General features: G+C 39.5%; 1 protein-coding gene across 1 annotated transcript; it reads left to right on the top strand.

The window, feature by feature from the left end:
* Nucleotides 1-7,049: 7,049 nt before the first annotated feature.
* Nucleotides 7,050-11,323, top strand: LOC149144967 (uncharacterized). Its single transcript, XM_089452321.1, has 2 exons — nt 7,050-8,430; nt 8,748-11,323. Exons 1-2 carry the CDS (start codon nt 7,050-7,052, stop codon nt 11,321-11,323), a joined length of 3,957 nt encoding a protein of 1,318 aa, XP_089308447.1.
* Nucleotides 11,324-22,218: the final 10,895 nt, after the last annotated feature.

A 22,218-nucleotide genomic window follows, 5' to 3' on the forward strand; every position in this document is an offset into this window, starting at 1 on the left:
GGGACGTGCGCTCCAAGTTTGAAAACAACCAATAGAACATTGGTTTGGCATCATATCTTAATAAAGTGATATGAGTGGAATTTCTAGGATTACACCTGATGTTTATTCTGCAAACACATTTGGCTTAGAGTTTAGTGGGTTGCACATCCGAACTAATGCACCAGTTGATCAATCTAAAATGGATTTGGCTTAACATTAGTGCGTTAAACTTGCAATTGATGAAGTGACCGAAAGAAATTTTATTGATATTGTTCACAAGAATAATCTAGAATTGGTTAGATAAAATGGTTAGTGGCTTGTGTTCCATAAAGGTTGAATCAATTTTCGTTTTGAACACAAAATACAAATATTTTCAAATGCGGAAATGTCACAAACTAGTTAAGTGTTTGAACAATGTAATCCCAGGTCAATTTTGCATTGTCTTTGCCCATATACGTGCATCATACAAGTAAACTAATCCATGTAGATATAGGCATGGAGAAGAGAGATTTTTTTCAACCTCTCCTTAGTCACTCTCTGCAGAAATGATGTAAATAGGGCAAATGTTGTCAAAAGGCCTCATTAAGTTCTTTCTATCATGCTTCCTAGAGATGCTCACTGAAAAGTAATGGATGATGATTAAATTCATAATTATTTTTCATCTACAAATCCCCCATTCAGCCAAGGCAATTTGTCTAGATCATGAAGCAATAAATCCACACAATGAGTGGCACTATGACACAAGGGATGTCATCAATTATTTTAAATCCATCCATGATCAGCTTCTTAACACCCACATAATTTAAAGCACCATCCATAACAACCTAGGCAACACTTTCTTCTCCAACCTTAAGTAATGCTTCCCAAAGATATTGAAAATATACTTTGTGTTCTTCATTCAACTCATTGTGTCCACTGTCAACCGCATGTTAAAAAAATACCCCTCAATAAAAAAATACTACCATATTAATAAGAGACTTGTCTAACATATCTACCCAAGCATGCCTTAAAATCACATGACCTGTTTGTTGCCAGGTATCCTTAATATTAGGTAATTTGTTTGTCAATCTGTGACTTTTTGAAATGCAATAAGATGGTAAAGAGATTTAGCCACACTAAATGGGATAACATCTAAACTTAAAATTTATATAATACATGAAAAAATCATATGCACACATGCACACACCTATGTGCACACTTATATTAACCACTTATAGTGTCTTTGACAGAGTACTGACTACGAAAGTACAATGGGAAAAATATAATGCTAGTAGAAGCTTCGTGATAACTTTGAACTTCATCTCATCTAAAAATGAAAGGATAAGAAGTTTCCATTTTAGTTATCTCAAACCTGAATAACTTATGGGCCTTGGATTAGAGGCCACAAATGATAAATATTTATCATGTTTACATTTCCCTAACACTCCCATCACGTTGAATTTCTAGTTTCACAGGATACCATGTGCCTGAGGGGATATATTTCATAGAGTGTTTCTTGAAATCAAGAAAGGATAGATATGCATTTCACTTGAATTCTTAAAAGTTGGAATCAAAATAAGAATAAGAACATGAGAAGGTGCAATTAAAAGGAGTACCATGGATACACATATAAAGGGGTACAAAAAATGTTAATGAAAAAGTGTATACCTACAATATATAATGAAATTAGGGGTTTTTTAAATTGGGAAGGTGTATTGGGTAGAGGGTTAAATAAAGTGATTTTTAGAGGTATTTTCCAATATGTAGTCAAATTAAGGGTATTTTTTAGTATTCCACGAACACATGTGCTAATAAGACGTTCATTGAGTGAAGCCCATGTGAAGGAGTTCAAGAAAGTAAATCCCCCTAACTTCAATGGAGAAATAAATAAGTCTGAAGAGGTAGAAGTTTGGATGTTGGTAATGAAGAAATACTTTAGCGCGTGACTACTCTACAAACATGAAGAGCAAAGTAGCCATTTTCATCTTGAAGGGAAAAGTTGATATATGGTGGGAGGACTTGAGAAATGTTAAGAACATTAAGGAGAATGAACTCTCATGAATAAAATTTGAGAAATATCTTCGGGAAAAGTAATTGTCATAGAGGTACTATGATAGAAAAGTTAAGGAATTCCACTAGCATAATCTAGGGAAGCTTATTGTTGATGAGTGGACTAACATATTTTTGGAGTTTTTTAGGTATGTGCCATATATCATAGATGATAAGGTGAAGATTCAAAGGTACCTAAGTGAGTTACCACAAGAATATTGAGACAATATTGAGTTTTAAGAACAAAATACATTAGAGGACATTATTTAAAAGGCCAAATATTGTTATGAGTAGTCCAAACACAAAGTTAAGTTCTGAACTAACTAGAAAAAGAGATATAAGACCAACTTCAAGGGAAAAGAGCTGAAATCCTCAGGATATAAGAAAGAAGGGAGGAATGTGAAGTTCACCACTCCTTCCTAGAATAAGTATTAGCAAAAAGTCACTACTTCCACTAGAAACTATCCCACTAAAGCAACAAGAGAAAAGGTTGAGGGGTTCAATAAAGGGCCCGTGTAGTGTTGGACATGTGGAGGGAACCATTTGTGAATACATTTTCCTAAAAAACAACACAATGATAGAAGTTTTTACAATGTGAAAGATGTAGCAACAATGAACAATGTGTCTTGGAATATACCACAAAATTATGTTACATTGGACAATAGGAAGGCACATCATCAAGCCTCGGTAATAAAGATGGAAGGTATGGTTGTTAACCAACCTATTTCAATTTTAATTGACTTAGGTTCTAATTTTAGTTATATCAACCCAAAGGTTGTGGAGAAATGTTCTTTGCAAAATAAAACCCACGAGAATTCATGGTTGGTTCAGTTGGCCATGAGAACCAAAAGACAGGTGGCATACCTAGTGGAACATGCCTCACGATGATAAGAAGCATGAACACTTCAACTGCTCTCAACCTTTTATCGTTGGTATTGTATGATGTTCTAATCGACATGGATTGGTTAGCGTCCCATAAAACCAAAATAAACTACTACAACAAGTCACAAGAGTTCCTTAATGATGAGATTGAGGAAGTAATGTTGCAGGGGATAAAGAAGCATGTCACGATCAACAAATCTCAACAATGCAAGTGAAAAGATGTAATAGAAAAGAGTGTGCCTTGTATGAGGTCCAAGTGACCAGTGAGTCAGAAAGCAGTGAGGTTGGAATGAAACTCAATCTATGTTAAAGCAGTTTACTGATGTATTTTCAGAGAAATGTTGGGATTTCCACACATGAGGGACATCAACTTTTCCATTGAGTTGATCCCTGAGGAAATGCTGGCCTTGAAATCCCAATATCATATGAATACCACATGAGCACGCCATATTCAAGATGTAGTTGAAATAAATGTTGGATAAGGTCACCTTAGACCATAATGTCACCCTAGTTAGCCCTAGTGTTGTTTGTAAAGAAGAAGGATGACATGTTGTGGTTGTGCATTAATTAATGATAGTTGAATCAGCTAAAGTGAAGAATAAATATGTGTTTCCTAGAATCGATGACTTGTTTAATCAATTGAGAGGTTGTGGTGTTCTCTAAGGTAGATCTAAGATTTAGCCATCTTCATATCAGAATTAAGGATGAAGACATCCACAAGGATGCCTTCGAGATGAGATATGGACACTATCAATTTGTGGTGGTGCCACTTGGACTCACAAATGGACTAGCCACATTTATATGCTTGATGAACAACTTCCTTAATCCATATTTGGACAAATTTGTATTTTTTTTGTGGATGACAACTTGGTTTACTCGAAAACCAAAGAAGATCATGAAGATAATCTAAAAGTAGTGTTGAAATTATTTTAGGAGCATAAGTTGTACACCAAACTTAACAAACGTGAATTCTTCCAAACACAAGTTCAATACTTGGGGCATGTCATTTCAGAAGAACGAGTGGTTGTGGACGCCAAAAATACCAAGGCCATAATGTGGCCCACTCCTTGAAATGTCACAAAGGTTAGATCCTTCATGAGATTGGTTGGATATTTCTAAAATCTAATGAATTTTATTGTGATATCCTTGTAACTATTGTATTTTGGAATACCCATAGAAATGGAAAGGACCAATAATTTAATTGTTTTTCTCACACATTGATATTTTTGTCTTCCATGGAAAACTTATTAAAGAATATATTTTCAAAGGAGTAGTGTGATAGACAATAATCCAATTGACTATGCACCTTTTCAATCAGATGGAAAGCAAATGACTGTAGTCTCTTCCCATCCATCATAGATCAATTAAGCACTTGAGACTTAATACTGGGCACCAACACCTTTATCAGAGTGGGACTTACAATGAGGAAAGCGTGAGAGACATAGATAGAGTAGGAAGGAAACATGAGCATGTTTGAACTACAAGGGAGTGGGGGTGAAAGGTTGGCGATGCAACCTTGCACCATTAATGCATGTCAATATAATGCAACACAAACAAATGGGAAGGGACTACCAAATGGGAAATTGAGGGATGGGAGCCCAAAGGAAACTAACAAATGGGAAGAGACTACTGGAGATGGAGAAAATGTTAGGACCAAGCCAGATTGTCGAGGACATGTCATATTGTTGGAAAGGAGAAAAAATGATCACTCTCAAATTTAAAATGTAGAATATATTGACTATACCAAAGTGTTTTCTTTATTTAAGATTTTATATTTTTTATGATTTACATCTTATAATTAATTTATAATCATCCACTTATGTTTCTAATAGGTGTTACATACAAAGAAGATTCATTCAAACATTTGATTAAGCATGGGATGTGAGCATATGTTGGAGTATCGATGATTAATTAAATGATTTGTAAGTAGCTATGTTGTTTTACTTCCCATTTTTATAATTAACGAAACATCAAGAAATTTTTAATTGTATTTGTGCTTTGTCATGCCATATAAAACTTTTAGGAAACAATATATCGAGTGCAGCTAGCATAATGTATTTTGAGAGACAAGATGATTCGTGGTGTAAAAAAATGTGTATTTTTACGAATCACTCACTACTATGGACATAATAATCCATATAAATATGGATATACTCATTACACTTTAAATTTATATGCTTGTAAATGGAATGTGAAGAGGCACAATGTCAAACTCAAGCTAATTAACAAAACATTCCAAATAACGCAACCCCAATATCCATTGCAAGTAATGAAGAAATGAGGCATGGAAGTAGCTAGAGCAACAACAATAGTTTGAGTAATGATGATCATCAAATTTGAATGTTATAAGTTGTATATTTAGAATGTTTGTTTATGAAAATCATAAACTTTGTTTAATGTGGACATATTGTTCCAATTAAATTGACAATGTTACCCAGAATTGTAACAATTATTTATTGACATTTTGAGCATTGTGCATTGTTAGGTTGTACCATTTTGTATAACAAAGGGTCTGTTATATATATATATATATATATATATATATATATTCTTATATTCTATTGCATTGCTTGGTGTAGTAAAGTATTACATTTATGATTAAAGATATGAATAATTTATAATATGTGCGTGTGTATTTTGTTTTTTAAATGAAAAATTAATTATGCGTGTGTTTTCTTTATTTGCGAAATTCTCTTGTATGTTCCTTTTCGATAGAAATATTTTTCATTTAAAGTTGGTGCACTGGTGCATAACGTTGTTTTATGAGACCGTAATCTAAAGAGGTTATAATTTTGCAGATTGAGCTCGAGCTGCTGCACGCGCGGCCAAGGGTTCCTGCTACGCAGCCGTCTGGTTCTTCATTCATCGCTCATGGCCCCTCCGGAGGCTCCACCGGAGGGGATCGACATTCAGCAGGCATTCTCAAACTTGGTAAAATCACTGCCTCCTCAGCGCCCATGACCTGCTGTTTCAAAATTTGTTAAGAAGCTTGATGGCCTTCAAGAAGTTCACTTGCCTCCTGCCCTACCTCGCTTGGCCGCTCTTTCATTGGCAGAAAAAGGACTCATTGGACAGTTCATGGGCCTCTGGCCCTCTCTGAAAACCGTCCAGAGACGGGTCGAGAGAAATTGGTCAGACAAGATACAAGGGAAAATATCCATCAGATTCTGCGGGAAAGGGTATTTTACATTTCACTTTGAATCCAAAGAAGACAAGGATTTAATTTTCAAAAACGGGCCCTATTTCATGGATTCTAGGGGCCTGTATCTCAACAAATGGACCCCTGATTTTGATCCTGAGCTCGATGTTCCCAACGTTGTCCCAATTTGGGTCTGGCTCCCTCATCTCCCCCTCCATTGCTGGGGGGACGATTCGGTTCGAGCCATAGGGAATGCAGTGGGAAAATATGTTGACCGAAGCGAGCCAAAGGACAACATGCAAGCTTGTGCTCAGATCTGTGTGGAAGTGGATCTCGGCAAAGGCCTCCCTGAAGCCATCAAGCTCAAAGTGGACGATTGGAGCCATATTCAGCAGCTGGACTACGAGCAGATCCCGTTCAAGTGCAAGGTATGTCACGAGTACGGCCACTTTGCAAATCGATGTACTAAGCTTATTAATGTAGAAAATGGTCCTCAAGAGGAACAATGGGAAGTTGTTAAAAAAAATAAATCGGCCTCCCTGGTTAAAGCCACCCATGAAGCAGATCCATCGGCCTCAGCAGAAGGTCATCCTTCCCCCTCTCCTCCTGCACCCTCCAAATCTCCCCCCCACTCCCCTCTTCCGCCCCCTTCATCTAACCCCTTTTCTATTCTTTCTCTCCCAGAAGGCCATCCCCTTGACCCTCCCTCTCATGATAGCCACCCCCAAAGCTCTTCCAAATCCTCCCTGCCCCTGATCATCTCCTCACAGCCCCCTCTGGACCCTCCTATAAACAGAATCACCAGGAGCTCTTCTAAAGATCATGGAGGATCGAGTGATACTTATAAGAAGCCTGGTCCGGGCAGGAAATCCGCCAAGCAGCATCGGGACGAGAACGCGCAGAAAGACATCGCCATGGGAACCCAGACACCCATAGAATCTTTCATCCTGGGTCAGCATGACAAAGAAACAGACAACAAGGAACAAGGGGGGCGAGCACCACCCCGGATATCACACTTGCAATGATAAAAATCCTGTCTTGGAACAGCAGGGGATTTGGGCACCCCTCCAAGATAGTTGCCCTTAGAGATCTCATACATCACGAGAAGCCTGGAATTATTTTGCTGCAAGAAACAAAGCAAGGTCAGCAGGAAATGAATGGTATTATTGAACAACAGAAACAGTTTAAAGGAAGCTTCAGTGAAGCAAGAGGAGCTTCAGGAGGTATAGCCACTATGTGGAATCATAGCATATGGAACTGCAATTCGGAAACCATCAACCAACACTGGATCAAAACAGTCTTGGAAAACAAAGAAGATATGCAAACTGTAATTATTTACAATATCTATGTGCCCAACCATTACAGAGACAAGGATTGTTGCTGGCGCGATCTAAAGTCCAATATTGACGAAGAAGGGTGCTCTAACATTATTTTGGGAGGCGATCTCAATCTAATCCTCCACGCCAATGAAAAGAGAGGCGACAGTTTCATTTCTGACCCCTACAGAACCCATTTGGAAAACATTATGCAAGAATATGAACTAATGGACATTGTTCCCAAAAATCGGAGATACACATGGAGCAATCGCAGGATTGGCGCAGGCAACATCATGGAACGATTAGACAGAATTTTAATTAACGTTTCGCTGCTTTCCAGGTTTTCGGTTGGGTACGCCAGCGTTTTGACATGCCCTGTCTCAGACCACTTTCCTATCACGCTCACGCTGGAAAAACATAGCAATTTGGGGCCTATACCCTTCAGGTATAGCTCTCTTTGGAACGACATACCAGCAGTAACTGAAATTGTTCTCAGAACCTGGAGTCAGCATGTCGAAGGATCCCCTGGATTCATCTGGGAGTCCAAACTAAAAAGAACCAAACAGGCAATTAAAGAATGGGCCAAAACAAGCTATAAAGAACCTGAAGAGGAAAAAAAGGAGCTTAAAAATAATCTCAATAGCACGCAAAGAGCGATAGAAGAGTTTGGGCTCACCCAAGAAAGCAAACAACAAGAAAATGACCTCTATTCACAACTGTGCCGAGTTAAAAGAGCAGAGGAATTAAAATGGAGGCTAAAATCGAGGCAATTGTGGCTGCAGGGAGGAGACAGAAACACAACGTTTTTTCATAAACAAACAACTGCTAGAAAGATAAGGAACAATGTAAGCTCCATTATAGATGCTGAAGGAAACAAGCAAGAAAACCAGGATGCCATTCGAAGGACAGCAACAGAGCATTTTTTAGACCTTCTAACAGAAACCAAAGATCAGGAGGATTATACCGAGCTATTACAACATCTTCCTGTGGGGATAAGCAAACAAATAAATGACAGTTTAACCAAAGAGATTGACGAGGAAGAAGTCAGAAGATCGGTTTGGGCTCTTCAACCTGATAAAGCCCCAGGTCCTGATGGCTTCCCCATATGCTTCTATCAAACATTCTGGGGAATCATTAAAAAAGATCTGATAAAAATGTTAAAGTGGACCCAACGAAAGTGCAAAGTAGGGGGATACACCAACGCCACTCATCTGGCCCTCATACCCAAAGAAAACCGACCCTCTTCATTTGCCAGATTCCGTCCAATATCCCTTTGTAATTCTTCCTACAAAATTCTGTCCAAAGTCATCGCCTCCCGCCTCAAACCCTTTCTCCCATCCCTCATCTCTGAAAACCAAGGGGGTTTTTAGCAAACCGTCATATAACTGACTCCATTCTTCTAGTACAAGAAGCCATACATTCGAGCCAGTCCAGGAATGAGAAAGGATTTGTTCTCAAACTGGATTTGGCCAATGCTTTTGATAGAGTGAGGCACTCCTTTCTCTTTGCCATCCTGAAGAAGATGGGATTTGACGCAGGCTTTCTGAACCTCATCAAAGCCTGTATTACCGGACCATGGATCACCCCTCTCGTTAATGGCAGACCAGGTGAAGCTTTCCAATCCACCCGAGGTCTAAGACAAGGCTGCCCCCTCTCACCTTATCTTTTCATTCTGATGGCTGAATCATTTAGCAAAACACTGGACTTCCATCGGAGAGTTGGCCTAATAACAGGAATAAAATTTGGGAATGGAGTCAAGAATATAAATCATTCGCAATTTGCAGATGACACCCTGCTAATTGGGGGGGCTTCCATCACAATAGCTAGGCGCTTCAAAGTCCTTCTGGACAAATTCATGGATTACTCTGGTGGCCTGGTTAATCAGCAAAAAAGTTGTATTTACGGCTGGAACACATCAGCGCAGGTCCTCCACAATATAGCAACAACATTTGGGGTCTCATGCAACTATGACTGGACTCATTTTTCATATCTGGGCATTCCTGTAAGCGCAGGGCCCTTGAGGGCAGAAGTCTGGGACACTATAATCGATAAGATGAAAAGGAAAGTCCAGCAGTGGGGCTCAATATGGCTGAATCCAGCTGGCCGCCTCATCCTTCTCAAATCTGGTATATCCTCTTTGCCTTTATACCATTTCACTCTTCTTCAAGCCCCTGCCTCCTTCCACCACAAAATGGAAGGCATCCTTCGACATTTCTTGTGGCAAGGAGGGAAACAGGACAAAAAGAAATTTAATTTGATCAGATGGACGCAAGTAATTCAGCCCCAGGATCGAGGTGGTCTAGGCATCAGATCCCCCAGATTTCTCAACTTAGCTTTCGGAGGCAAAATTGTTTGGAGACTCATAACTGGTCTTCCTGCATGGTGGAAAAGGGTCCTGGAAATCAAATATTTAAATTTTCCAAGGCATCAGCTCCTCGATCAAGACATCCCCAACAGAGACTCCACCAAAATCTGGCGCTTATGCAAAAAATCAATTCCTATAATCGCCCAAAATACCTCCAAAATTCCTAAGGGAGGAGCCAGCATCAACATTGGAGCGGACAAAATCATGGGACAACAACCTATCAATATGCAAGTAGGAGTCAACCCCATCCTCTCATTTTTTGAAAGAGCTGGTATTCACCATTTGGATCAGATCTCTCAGTGGGATCCTTCAACCCATCTTTGGGCTGGATGGTCCTTCCCTGTTATTCCCAACAATCTCAAAATCAGTTTGTCAGCCCTTCAGTCCCACCTGCATAGCATAGCCCCTGTTAAAAAAAATGATTTAGATGGCTTCAGATGGGACCCTTCCAGATCTCTATATACCATTAAGGCTGCTCACCAATCCCTCTGCAGCAGCAATCATCCGATGCCAATCTGGAATCATTGGAAGGCTGTTTGGAAGTCCGAGGCCCTTCCAAAAATCAAATTTTTTATGTGGACTCTTCTTAAAGGCAAGACTCTCACCGCTGAAAATCTGCAAAGGCGTGGTATCATCGGCCCTTCTCGCTGTCCCAATTGCTTGGCTGCTGAGGAAACCATCCCCCACCTTTTTATTGGTTGCCCCTTTGCTACTGAATGTTGGGGAAACTTGTATCAGAACAACCAGACTCCGTGGACCAGCCAAATCACCATAGGAGAAATTTTGCACAAATGGAAAAAGAATTTCCCCTGGCAGAGAAGGAAGAACAACATAGCGAAGAGGGTATGGGACCTTCTCCCTTATACCATGTTATGGAATATTTGGTTGGCTCGCAATCGAAAAGTTTTTAAGGACAAGGGATCGAATACTAGAAGTCTCTGCAGCAAAGCAAGGGGTCTCGCCCTTGAAACCATATCAGCCAAAAATCAGAGGGGAATAGACATCACCGAGCTCAGTGTGGAAGAACGAAGTTTCATTGGTCATTTGTTGGACAAAAACAACAGCAGGCACACAGGTAGCATAGCTAGCAACAGGCAAAACACTGTCCCTCAGAACTGGAAAATAAGACTCAAAGAAAATGAGTTTGCTGCCTGGATCCAACATTCCAAAAGGTACAGTCTTTTTTTTTACGGAGCTTCAAAGTCGAATCCAGGGGCTGCAGGGGCTGGAGGAGTGATCCTTGATGAAAATGGAGAAATTGTTTTATCATATGAATGGGGTTTAGGACACATCTCCAACAACAGGGCAGAAGCCCTGGCCCTATATCAGGGACTTCTTCAGCTTGGGAAGCTTGGCATCGATGCAGCCTCCATCTTTGGAGATTCAGCAATGGTCATTAGTTCAATGGTCCAGAAGAGAGACCCCCTCAATGTGTGCCTCCAGCAGACTTTAAGCCGCTGTCAAAGCCTAGCTCACCATATGAAAGATCTGCGCTTCCATCATGTTTTGCGCAGCTTAAACAAAGATGCAGATAAACAGGCCAATAAGGCGTGCGCCAGACCTCAGGGTTGTTTAGTTTGCAACGGAGTGGAGACTTCCCAACATTTTCCATGACTGTTTACAACTTTTCTCTCAACCAGCTTTGCATCAAACCTATAAGTACAGACACAGCGGAAGGATCGAAGAAATATAACTCTCTCATCGTGATTAAGATAGACAAAGGAGTCTGGCGCATTCAGAAAATTCATGTGCACGAGACTTCAGCTAGGTGGTCACTCCTTCAGATCCCCTCGCTCCTGCATCCTCGTTTCAGTCCCATCTCTTCCATAAGCCCACCTCTCTCCCTTTCTGCTCAATTGAACGCTCGGTCATGTGGACCTGTATATGTCCCCTGTCTCATATTCCCCTTCCCCTGGATGCTTTCGGGCACCCCTCCCTCATGGATCCTCTATCCGGGTAGCATCCCTCAATTACAGTGCTCCAAGAACAGTGTTCCCATGGCAGCGTACCAGGATCGAGCCTCGGACCCCTCAGGATTTGTTCTCTTCTCCCTCTTTGTCGCAGATCAACCAGACTCTACAAATAGACAATCAGGCTCCTCCTCTTTATTGGCGCGGATCAGTCAGGCGTTTCAATTTGGCAAATCAGGCTTCTCCTCAGCTATCATAGTCAGGCACAACAATCATCTTAATATTAAGTGAAAATGTTCTGCAAATGTTGCCTTTTAGTTTTTCAATTTGTTCGGATATACTTCAGTTTAGCTTTCATCTCAAAGCCTAAGTGGCGGGAACCAGGAGGATCCTGTTGTAAATCCTTCACTCCTAGCACCACTCGGCGAATAATCATGTACTACAGGAGAGCAGTCTCCATTTTCTCCTTTTTTCGAAACGTAATATAGCAACCGATGATGTTTAAAAAAAATAAAAAAAAATTAATTTTTTTTTTTATAATATTATAATGAACACATGTTTAACTAGTTGTATATTTGTTTAAATTATACAACACTCTAATGCCATGAATATATCAAAATGCATTAAATTGAAGTATAAAAATCAATATTATTGTAATTTTTTACTTTTATTTTTTTGATGATTAATTGAAATTGAAAAAAGAAAATAAAAAGACAAAAGGAAAGAACAAGTACATGCATTTGCATATTCGCAATATATTCATATGCACTAAAATGTATTGTTGCATGATATTCATTTGAGCTCAATAGTGGCTCATACATATTTACACACATTCATGTAAATGTATGTTACACAATAGTGCTAATAAGTACAAAAACACATCAATGCTCCTATGAAAAAAGCACTACTCCCTTCAAATATACAATTGATGTTATCATTATTATGACAAGACATTATGGTGTGCAAGATAATTTACATGTTAGAGCTTTTACATCTGTAATATGCATCGATTATTTAAGTATACAAGCTTAGCAATGTGGTTCCAAAATATGTATAATACACATCGATGTGTAATATATATTTTTGAAGCCCTTAAGGGTAGTTTGAGTGGATGAAACTCATAGTTATAATGCCACACACCTTGGCTTGAATATCGATTATCCTTGCTTGATAACGTTTGTGGACAATCATATAGGGTTGGAAGGGTGACTGGCAACAACTAATGCTATGTGATCCTTGGTAGTACCAATAATTGTATGTTCTAATTACCAATTTCACCTTTATATATATATATATATATATATATATATTGAAGCCCTAGTGTGTATCTAGAAGCAACATACTGGTGCATTTATACGTACTTGGCACACCAATGCACATTGTCAATGTAACAACTCTCGTGAAAATTTCATGCAATAAAAGTTAATAAAGGCAAAATAATAACCACGATTGATGGGACACTTATTCCAAGTTGAATGTTGGGCAAGACATCCTAGTGTGGGTGTTCATTTGGTTTATTATGGCTGCGGAAATTGGAAAAGGCAATGGCTAAGCCTTTGGAAAGGCAAAATGGCATTTTTGGCACATTTATTTATGAAAATAATGGAAATTAGGAGAAAAGAAAGGTGAAAGGTCACATGTTGCAAGTGAGGAGGAAAATAATGAAAAATGAAGAAACTAGAGGCCTAATTGATAAAAAGGCTTATGAGGATCAGTTTGTAACTTTTTTCCAGTTCAGTTTTGGAGCTCTCTCATTATTCTCTCTCTCTCACTCACTCTTGGCCACTTAGAGTTTTCTTGGAGCACTTTGGCATTGGATCAAGAAAGGAAAAAGAGGCAAGAGGAATGAAGGAGCAAGCAAGGAAGAGCAAGATCAAGTAGCTAAAACAAGATTCTTTGTAGGTATCGATTTGCATGTGTGTTTTCCTTTCTCTATTTGGCATGGATGGTATTGCATGTGGTTCTTTATTGTTATGGCATGGGATTTTCCAGGTGTGACAGTGTTTTTAGCCTAGCCTTGCCATTTTCGGATAGCCATGGTGTGATGGGGTTCTCATGTTTTGGTTGAGATGGATTGTCGGATGGATTCGAAACTAAGTGAGGTGGATATCTGAAAGAAAGAACACATGGCCTAGTGATCCCTGAACTAGACTGTGGATTGCGGTAAAGCCACTGGCTTAGTGACCCTTGAACCAGACTGTGGGTTGCAGTAAATCCAGGTATTTTGTGCCTCGATGGGCCTAGGAGTCCTTGCCGATGAATGGAGGGATATACGGTAAATCCTAGAGAGTGGAGTGTCGGTTTAGGGCCTAGTGATCCTTGGATTAGACTGTGGATTGTGGGAAATCCTGAGAGACTATGAGACATAAAAATCCCTCACAGTGTAGGTGGATAAATCTAGTGGCATCCATGCTTGTTTTGGCCTAGTAATCTAGTGGAAATCATGGTAAATTATGTTATTACATGTTTATTGTGTTGCCCTAGTGATCCAAGATGATTTATGATAAATCTTGGTTTCTATTGATGAGGGTGAGGTGGTTTAGCTTCAGGATGTCCTTGTTGGTTCTTTTGGTTTGAGTCCCACATTCGTTCTTGGAATATGGCACGGGGGTGAATTGTTGAAGAGATAATTGGCTTAGCCATTCTATGGTGGAGTAGAACGTGGTAGTCCCATCCCAGGTTGGATTTTGCATTCATTAATAAGAGGTTCTTTCCCTTGATATCTTATTAATGTACTAGTGTATATGTTGATTCTATGGTTGATGTATCCTTGATATTTATGTTGTTACTATGTTGGTTATGAGCATGTTTTATGATAGTGATGATATATGGATCTCCTCATGTTTTTATTTGTAAATGAATTAACGATGTATCTACGACTTAATAGAGGATAATGCAGCTAATGATATAAGGGAGCAATGCTTATTAGTGATTCTCAGATAAGTATGAGACCTTATGCTTAGATCTATTGTTTACACTTGTAGATTACATATTTATGACATGTTTAGCGAAATGCATTTCACGGCTAGTAGGGGTCCAGTCAAGTCCTTGTTCAAGTGATTGCATTTGTATTATTCTTCCATTGTTATCTTTTTGTTCTGAAGGTGTCATTTAGTTCTGGGCAGTGACCTGGGTTCTGGGCCTGAAAAAGTGGCTTAAATCTCGGGGACGTAGGCACAACACTGGGCAGAAAAGTCCTTGGACATTGGCATAACCATGTTGTGGGAGCGTCTAGAGCCCCATAGATGCATGCATGCCCATATCAAGGGAGAGTATGGGAATTAAATGGTCTAAAATATCAATGGGACCCAGGCGCTGGTTACCTGAGAGGTTGGGATGGTTCCTGGGAGTTTTTTTGTTGATGTGGAAGGTCTATATGGTGTGTTTCCGTCGATTCCACTTCCTTAAGGTCACCTAGGAGGTTGAATCCCATCATAGTAGCCTCTTGTGACATGTTTACCCAGGTTGGCCAGTTACTTAGGTAGATGTGGTAGGAGGGTGTTACAGAGTGGTATCAGAGTATGGTTCACCCGTCAGACTGGATGAGTTGTGTGTTGGTAATTCATTCATGTTGGTTGCATGTGTGTTAATCATCCTTGTGGTATATTTTCTTGTTGCATATGCATGGTGTCGATCATGGGTGTAGTGATGTTGCCATGTAAAAGAGGATGTTGTTTTTGTGAAGTATGTCGTCATAAGTGTATGATTGGTTACATGTTGTTTAGGTTGGCGTATTGTCATTGTACATTGGTATGGTTGTGGTTGTCAGGCATGAGGTCATGGCATGTGTAGTTGATATGGGCATGCATTGATGAGTGGACTCTATCTAGAATGATGATTATATGGCTATATGCTTATGTGTTATATGTATATATGTTCTCATGATTATGTTTGTACATGTATTACGCTGATTTGATTGATCTTGTAGATGAGATATCCTCCCTAAATTATGCTAAGGTACGTTGGTTTATTCTGATTTGGTTTAGCTGACATGATATAACTTTTAGGAAGAATATCAAATATGACTAGCAAGATGGTAGACTACAAAGACTCTCCCTATGAATAAGATGAGCAGTGTGGTGTTGGGTACTCTTCTGACTTAGCAGATACATTGAGAAGCTTGAAGGATGAAATAAGGAGTTTTAAAGCAGACAATGACAAAATCATGCAGACACAAGAGAAACAAGAAAAGGTTAATGCAATACTTCTTCAAAGTTTGTCAGAATTGCAACGACAAGGGCCACTTCGGATCAGCCATGGGAAGGAGGACATAAGTAATGGGGCATATGGAAGTAGGTCTCATGGTGAGTATAGGTTGAATAGAGATGAAATGGTTAGAGATGGCAGAATGTTGTACATTCCGGATAGGAGAGGTGATGGATACAGGTATTATTCTAGTTCTGGTTTTGACATGCATCATGATCATCACCATTACCATCCTTAGAAGAGGAGTGATAATGTATACTTGCCAGTTGAATTTAAGAAAGCAAAGCCACCTACTTTTGATAGAGACTTGAAGAAACCAAAAGATGCAGAGGCTTGGATACTTGGGATGAACAAGTTCTTTGAGTTGCATGAGTACACAGAAAAGATGAAGGCTGAAATTGGTATCTTCAGCCTGAAAGGTGAAGCAGATATATGGTGGGAAGATGTGAAGCAGGTCAGAGACATAAAGACGGAGGACTTGAGTTACCATGAGTTCAAGAGGATTTTCAGGAAGAAATACTTGTGAGAAAGATACCATGACATTAAGGCCAAAGAATTCTATGAGCTAAAGATGGGATCAATGACAGACGAAGAGTACATGAATAAGTTCTTGGAGCTATTGAGGTATGTACCATATTTTAAAGATGATAAGGCCAAAATTCAGTGATTTGTTAGTGGTTTTCCATTAACATTTAGAGTTTATATTGAGTATGATGAGCCTTGGTCACTTGAGGAAGTTATTGGTAAATTGAAGCATTGCTATGAATATTCAAAGCGTAAGAATGAATCTCATCCAGGATGGAAAGGGAAGGATAAGGATATAGGTAAGGGTAAATGGCAGCCGAAAAGAAGAAGGCCTCAGAATGTAGAAGAGAAAGAAAATGTGGCACCACAAAAGAAGTTCAATGCAGCTAGATAGGGACATGGATCACAACAGCAACATAAAGGTTATGGTATTGGACGGTTGGAGTGTTGGACATGCGGTAAGGAACAAAATAATAGATATTATCCACATAATCAGGGTGGTAGGCCTCAGATATATAGTGCATAGGAGGTGCATATTGTTGGGGATGTTGGACAAAGTATTCCTCATATCTATGCAACACTAGATAACAGACAAGAAGACCATCGAGCATCTATCATTGAGATGGAAAGTAAGCTTTGTGATCAAGTTGTTTCTATTTTGATTGAACTTGGATCTAATTATAGTTATATTAGTCCTGATTGGGTGGATAAGTGTGGTTTGAATAAATAAGTGCATGCATAATCTTGATTATTGTAATTGGCTATAGGTATAAAGAAGTGAGTTCATCATTGGGTACGAGCTTGTGCATTTGAGTCAAATGGTATGTCTACCACGACACATTTGAATGTATTACCATTGGGATCATACAATATGTTGTTGGGCATGGATTGGTTGTACCTTCATAGGACCAAGGTGGATGGTTATGAAAAATCCGTCGAGTGTCTGGATGACAATGGGGAACCAAGAGTCTTACAGGGAAAGAATAAAGCCACATTAGTTAGGATGGTGACAGCTATGCAGGCAAAGTGCAGTCGTGGAAAAGGGTGTGTTATTTGTAGTGCATTTCTCTAGTGAAAAAGGTAAGGAAGTTGAGGATGTAGATGTTTGAGTAGATACTTGGTTCTATAACGGTTTCAACATGTGTTTCCTGTAGAGATTTCAGAGTTTCCACCTCACAGGGAAGTAGAATTTTCTATTGAGTTAGTGCCAGGGTTACCTCCAGCATCAAAAGCACCTTACAGGATGAGCATACCTAAGTTGGTAGAGTTAAAATTGCAGCTGAAAGAGATGCTTGACAAGGGATACATTAGGTGAAGTGTATCACCTTGGGGCGCACCGGTATTGTTTGTGAAGAAGGATGGTACTCTCTGATTATGCATTGACTACAAGAAGTTGAACAAAGTGCCTATCAAGAACATATATCTTTTACAGAGGATTGATGACTTGTTGGTTCAACTAAAGGGAGTAGCATTGTTCTCTAAGATTGAATTGAGATCAAGATACCATTAGGTACGCATCAAAGAGGATGACATTTAGAAGACATCTTTCTAGACTAGGTATGGACATTATGAGTTTTTTGTAGTTCCATTTGGTTTGACTAATGCTCTAGCTACCTTTATGTGCTTGATGAATAGTGTGTTGTGTCCGTATTTGGAAAAGTTTGTTATTGTGTTCATTGATGACATATTGGTATATTTTAAAAATGAGGAAGAGCATGTCGAGCATTTGGAAGTAGTGTTGAGGTTGTTGAGAGAGAATTAGTTGTGTGTTAAGCTCAACAAGTGCAGTTTCTTTCAGATTGAGGTACATTACTTGGGACATGTTGTCTCCAAGGAGGGCATAACAGTTGATCTAGAGAAGGTAAGAGATATCATGGAATGGGAAACTCCTAGGAATGTAGATGAGGTGAGATCTTTCATTGGGATTGGCAGGTTATTACAGGAGGTTCATCAGGAACTTCTTGCAGTTTGCTTATCCTATTACACCATTGCAGAGGAAAGGTAAGAAGTTTGAATGGTCAGAGGAATCTGAGGCTAGTTTTGAGCAGCTTAGTAAGTTGTTGACACATGCTCCAGTGTTAAAGACTACAGATCTGAAGAAATAATTTGTAGTAGTACATATGCTTGCAAGAGAGGACTAGTGGAGTCCTTATGCAGGAAGGACAGGTAGTGTGTTATGGTTCATAGAAACTGAATGAGCACGAGAAGGACTATCTAACGCATGATCTTGAGCTAGCAGCGATCATACATGCATTGAAGATGTGGAGGCACTATCTTCTTGGCAGGAGGTTTGTATTGATGAGTGATCACAGTGGGTTCAGATACTTGTTTGACCAGCCGAATCTGAATGCCAAGAAAGTTAGATGGTTGTCCATGATCAGATACATCAAGGGAAAGGAGAAAAGGGTCGCAGATGCTCTTAGTAGGAAAATACAGGTAAATCATATAACATCTATGAGTTCCTATGGGACATATCTACATGATAAGATCTTGCAGACAAGTCAGCAGGATGGTAGGTATATGGAGATTGTGCATAGGTTGCAATAGAGTATAGGTAGTGGTACAGGAATAGGCAGAGGCAGAGGTACAAGTACAGGTGCATAGGATGTGGACTATTGTCTCACAACAGATGGATTGGTTAGATTTAGGAACAAGATATATGTGTCGGACAACATTGATCTCAAGAAGGTGATCTTGAGGGAGTTTGATGTGAAACCATATTCATGTCACCCAAGCTATTAGAAGATGCTAACAATAGTGAAGAAATTCTATTATTGGCTAAATTTGAAGAAGGATGAAGCAGAGGTTGTGGCTAGGTGTTTGGATTTTCAGCAGGTGAAGGAAGAGTGTAAGAATCCATGTGGACTGCTACAGCCGATTGTGATTCCAGAGTGGAAATGAGAGGTCATTTCCATGGAATTTATCACAGTTTTTCCGAGGACAGTGAGACAACATGATTCCATCACGTTTGTTGTGGAGAGGTTGACAAAGGTTGCACACTTAATTCTAGTTAAGTCTACTTTAGTGATGTAACACAGGTATTCATCAGAGATGTGGTTAGATTGCATTGAGTTCCAAAGAATACTGTGTCAGATAGGGATGCAAAGTTCACTTCCAAGTTTTGGAAGGAGTTGTTTACAGGTTTGGGCATAGAGTTGGCCTTCAGTACAACTTATCATCCATAGAAAGATGGACAGATTGAAAGGATCAACAAGCTATTGGAGGACATGTTGAGGATGTATGTGATGCATCAACAGTGAAAATGGGAAGAGTATCTTCCACAGTTAGAGTACGCTTACAAAAATAGGTATCGAGAATATTCGAGGATGAGTCTGTTTGAGGCACTGCGTGGGTGGTGTTGCAATACTCCCATCATTTGGAGTGATACAATTAACAGGGTGTTGATTGGACTAGACATGTTGGCAGAAATGGAACAGGAAATGCAGGTAATCAAGAAGAATTTGAAAGCAACATAGGATAGGAAAAATAGCTATGCATATCAGAATAGGTTGTACAAGGATTTCTAGGTTGGGGAACAGGTGTACTTGTGCATAAAACTGAAGAAGAGCTCCTTGTGGATTGGATCATGTGTCAAGATGGAACCCCGTTTTGTGGACCTTTCAAGATTATTGAGAGGATCAAACCAATAGCCAATCAAATTGCACTGCTTCAGACAATGAAAGTCCATGATGTTTTCCATGTGTCATTGCTTAAGAAGTATGTTAAAGATGTTGATCATGTGATTGACTGGTTTGTATTGCAGGTGGAGCCAGATGGAGAATTCCAATTGGAGCCTCAATGTATATTACAGAGAAAGGTGCTCATGCTCCGAAACTGAGCAATCGAGCAAGTTAAGGTGCAATGGAAGCACTTTAGGCCTGATGAAGCTACATGGGAGATAGCGCATTAGATGCGAGCTATATATCATTCATTGTTTGTCGATTGAGGAAAAGAAATTTTGGTATGATGTTCGGCATATGTTTTTGGTACATGTTTCGGTGATGTTTTTATATATGTACACATGTACATGGATGTAAATGCTGCCATGAGCTATGTTATAAAGCTCCAATAAGCGGTATGAGTGTCCTGTTATTATGTTGTTATGTTGTCACGTTGATTTGCTTCTCAGTAGGGTGATCATTGTAAATCCTGCATCAGGCTATGTTGTAAATCTTCATGGGCAGTATGTTTTATTTTTAGGGGTTTTGCTGAGGTATAGGTGTGGTTGAACACCGAGTACGGTGTCCCCCAAGTGGGAGGGTTTTGTAACAGCCCCAGTGAAATTTTCATGTAATAAAAGTTAATAAAGGATAAATAATAACCACGGTTGATGGGACACTTATTCCAAGGTGAATGTTGGGCAAGACATCCTAATGTGGGTGTTCATTTGGTTTATTATGGCTAAGGAAATTGGAAAAGGAAATAGCTAAGGCTTTGGAAAGGCAAAATGGCATTTTTGGCACATTTATTTAAGAAAATAATGGAAATTAGGAGGAAAGGAAGGTGAAAGGTCACAGGTTTCATGTGAGGAGGAAAATGAAGGAAAATAATGGAAAATGAAGAAAATAGAGGCCTAGTTGATAAAAAATCTTATGAGGATCAATTTTTAACCTTTTGTTAGTTTAGTTTTGGAGTTTAGTTTAGCTTGAGAGACTGGGAAGCACTCAAATTCCTCACGGTGTAGGCGGAGAACTCCAGTGGCATCCATGCTTATTGGTGGTTTTTTTGGTGTGCTTTATGAGTCCCACATTCATGCTTGGAATACGGCACGGGGATGATTGACTGAAGAGAGACTTGGCTCAACCAATCTATGGTCAGGCGAGATGTGGTAGTCCCATCTCCGGTTGGTTATTGCATTCATTAATGAGAAATCCATTCCCTTGATTTTCATGTGTAAATGTACTGATGTATATGTGGATTTTATGGTTGATATGTTTATGATATTTTTGTCCCTATTATGTTGGTTATATGTATGTTTTATGAAAACAACTATGTATGGATCTCAGCATGTTTTTACTTGTAAATGAATGGATAATGTATCTATGGCCTAATAGATGATAATGCAGCAAATGACATGAGGGAACAATGGTTCATAGTGATTCTCAGATAAGTATGAGATCCCTACACTTAATTATGTTGTTTACACCTGTAGGTTACATGTTGATGATATGTTTGACGAAATGCCTGTCATGGCTAGTAGGGGTTTGGTTAAGGTCTTGTTCAACTTATTTCTTTGGCATCATTGTTTTCTTGTTCTTTTACTGATCTTAAGCTATCACTCCATTCTGGGCAGTGACCTAGGCTTTGTACCTGAAAAAAGTGGCTTAAATCTCGGGGTTGCTAGCACATAACTGGAAAATTGGGTCCCTGGATGTTGGCACATAAGCTTGTGAGAGTGACTTTGGGTTTCTGGATGTTGTCATGCCTATAGCATGAGAGCGACTGAGGCCTAAGATGGTCAAAAATTTAGTAGGACCCAAGGGCAAGTTGTTTGAAGTGTTGGATTGGTTTGTATGGGTCCCGAAGCTAATGTTGGATGACTGTGTGTGATGTTTTCATTGATTCCACTTCCTTAGGGTCACATAGGAGGTCAAATCCAATCACAGTAGCCTCTCGTCACATGTTTACTCTGGTTGGCTAGTTACTTGGGTAGATGTGGGAGGAGGGTGTTACATCTGTTGTTGATGTGGAAGGTCTGTATGGTGTGTTTTCGTCAACTCCACTTCCTTAAGGTCACCTAGGAGGTTGAATTCCATCATAGTAGCCTCTCGTCACATGTTTACCATGGTTGTTCAGTTACTTGGGTAGATGCGGGAGGAGGGTGTTACAATCAATATAAGCACATCAACAAAAATTCTTCCACTATAA

Source organism: Pinus tabuliformis, chromosome X, assembly GCF_031772625.1.
Source record: "Pinus tabuliformis cultivar Carrire ecotype Pingquan chromosome X, CPIR1, whole genome shotgun sequence".
In the NCBI taxonomy this organism is placed as follows: domain Eukaryota; kingdom Viridiplantae; phylum Streptophyta; class Pinopsida; order Pinales; family Pinaceae; genus Pinus; species Pinus tabuliformis.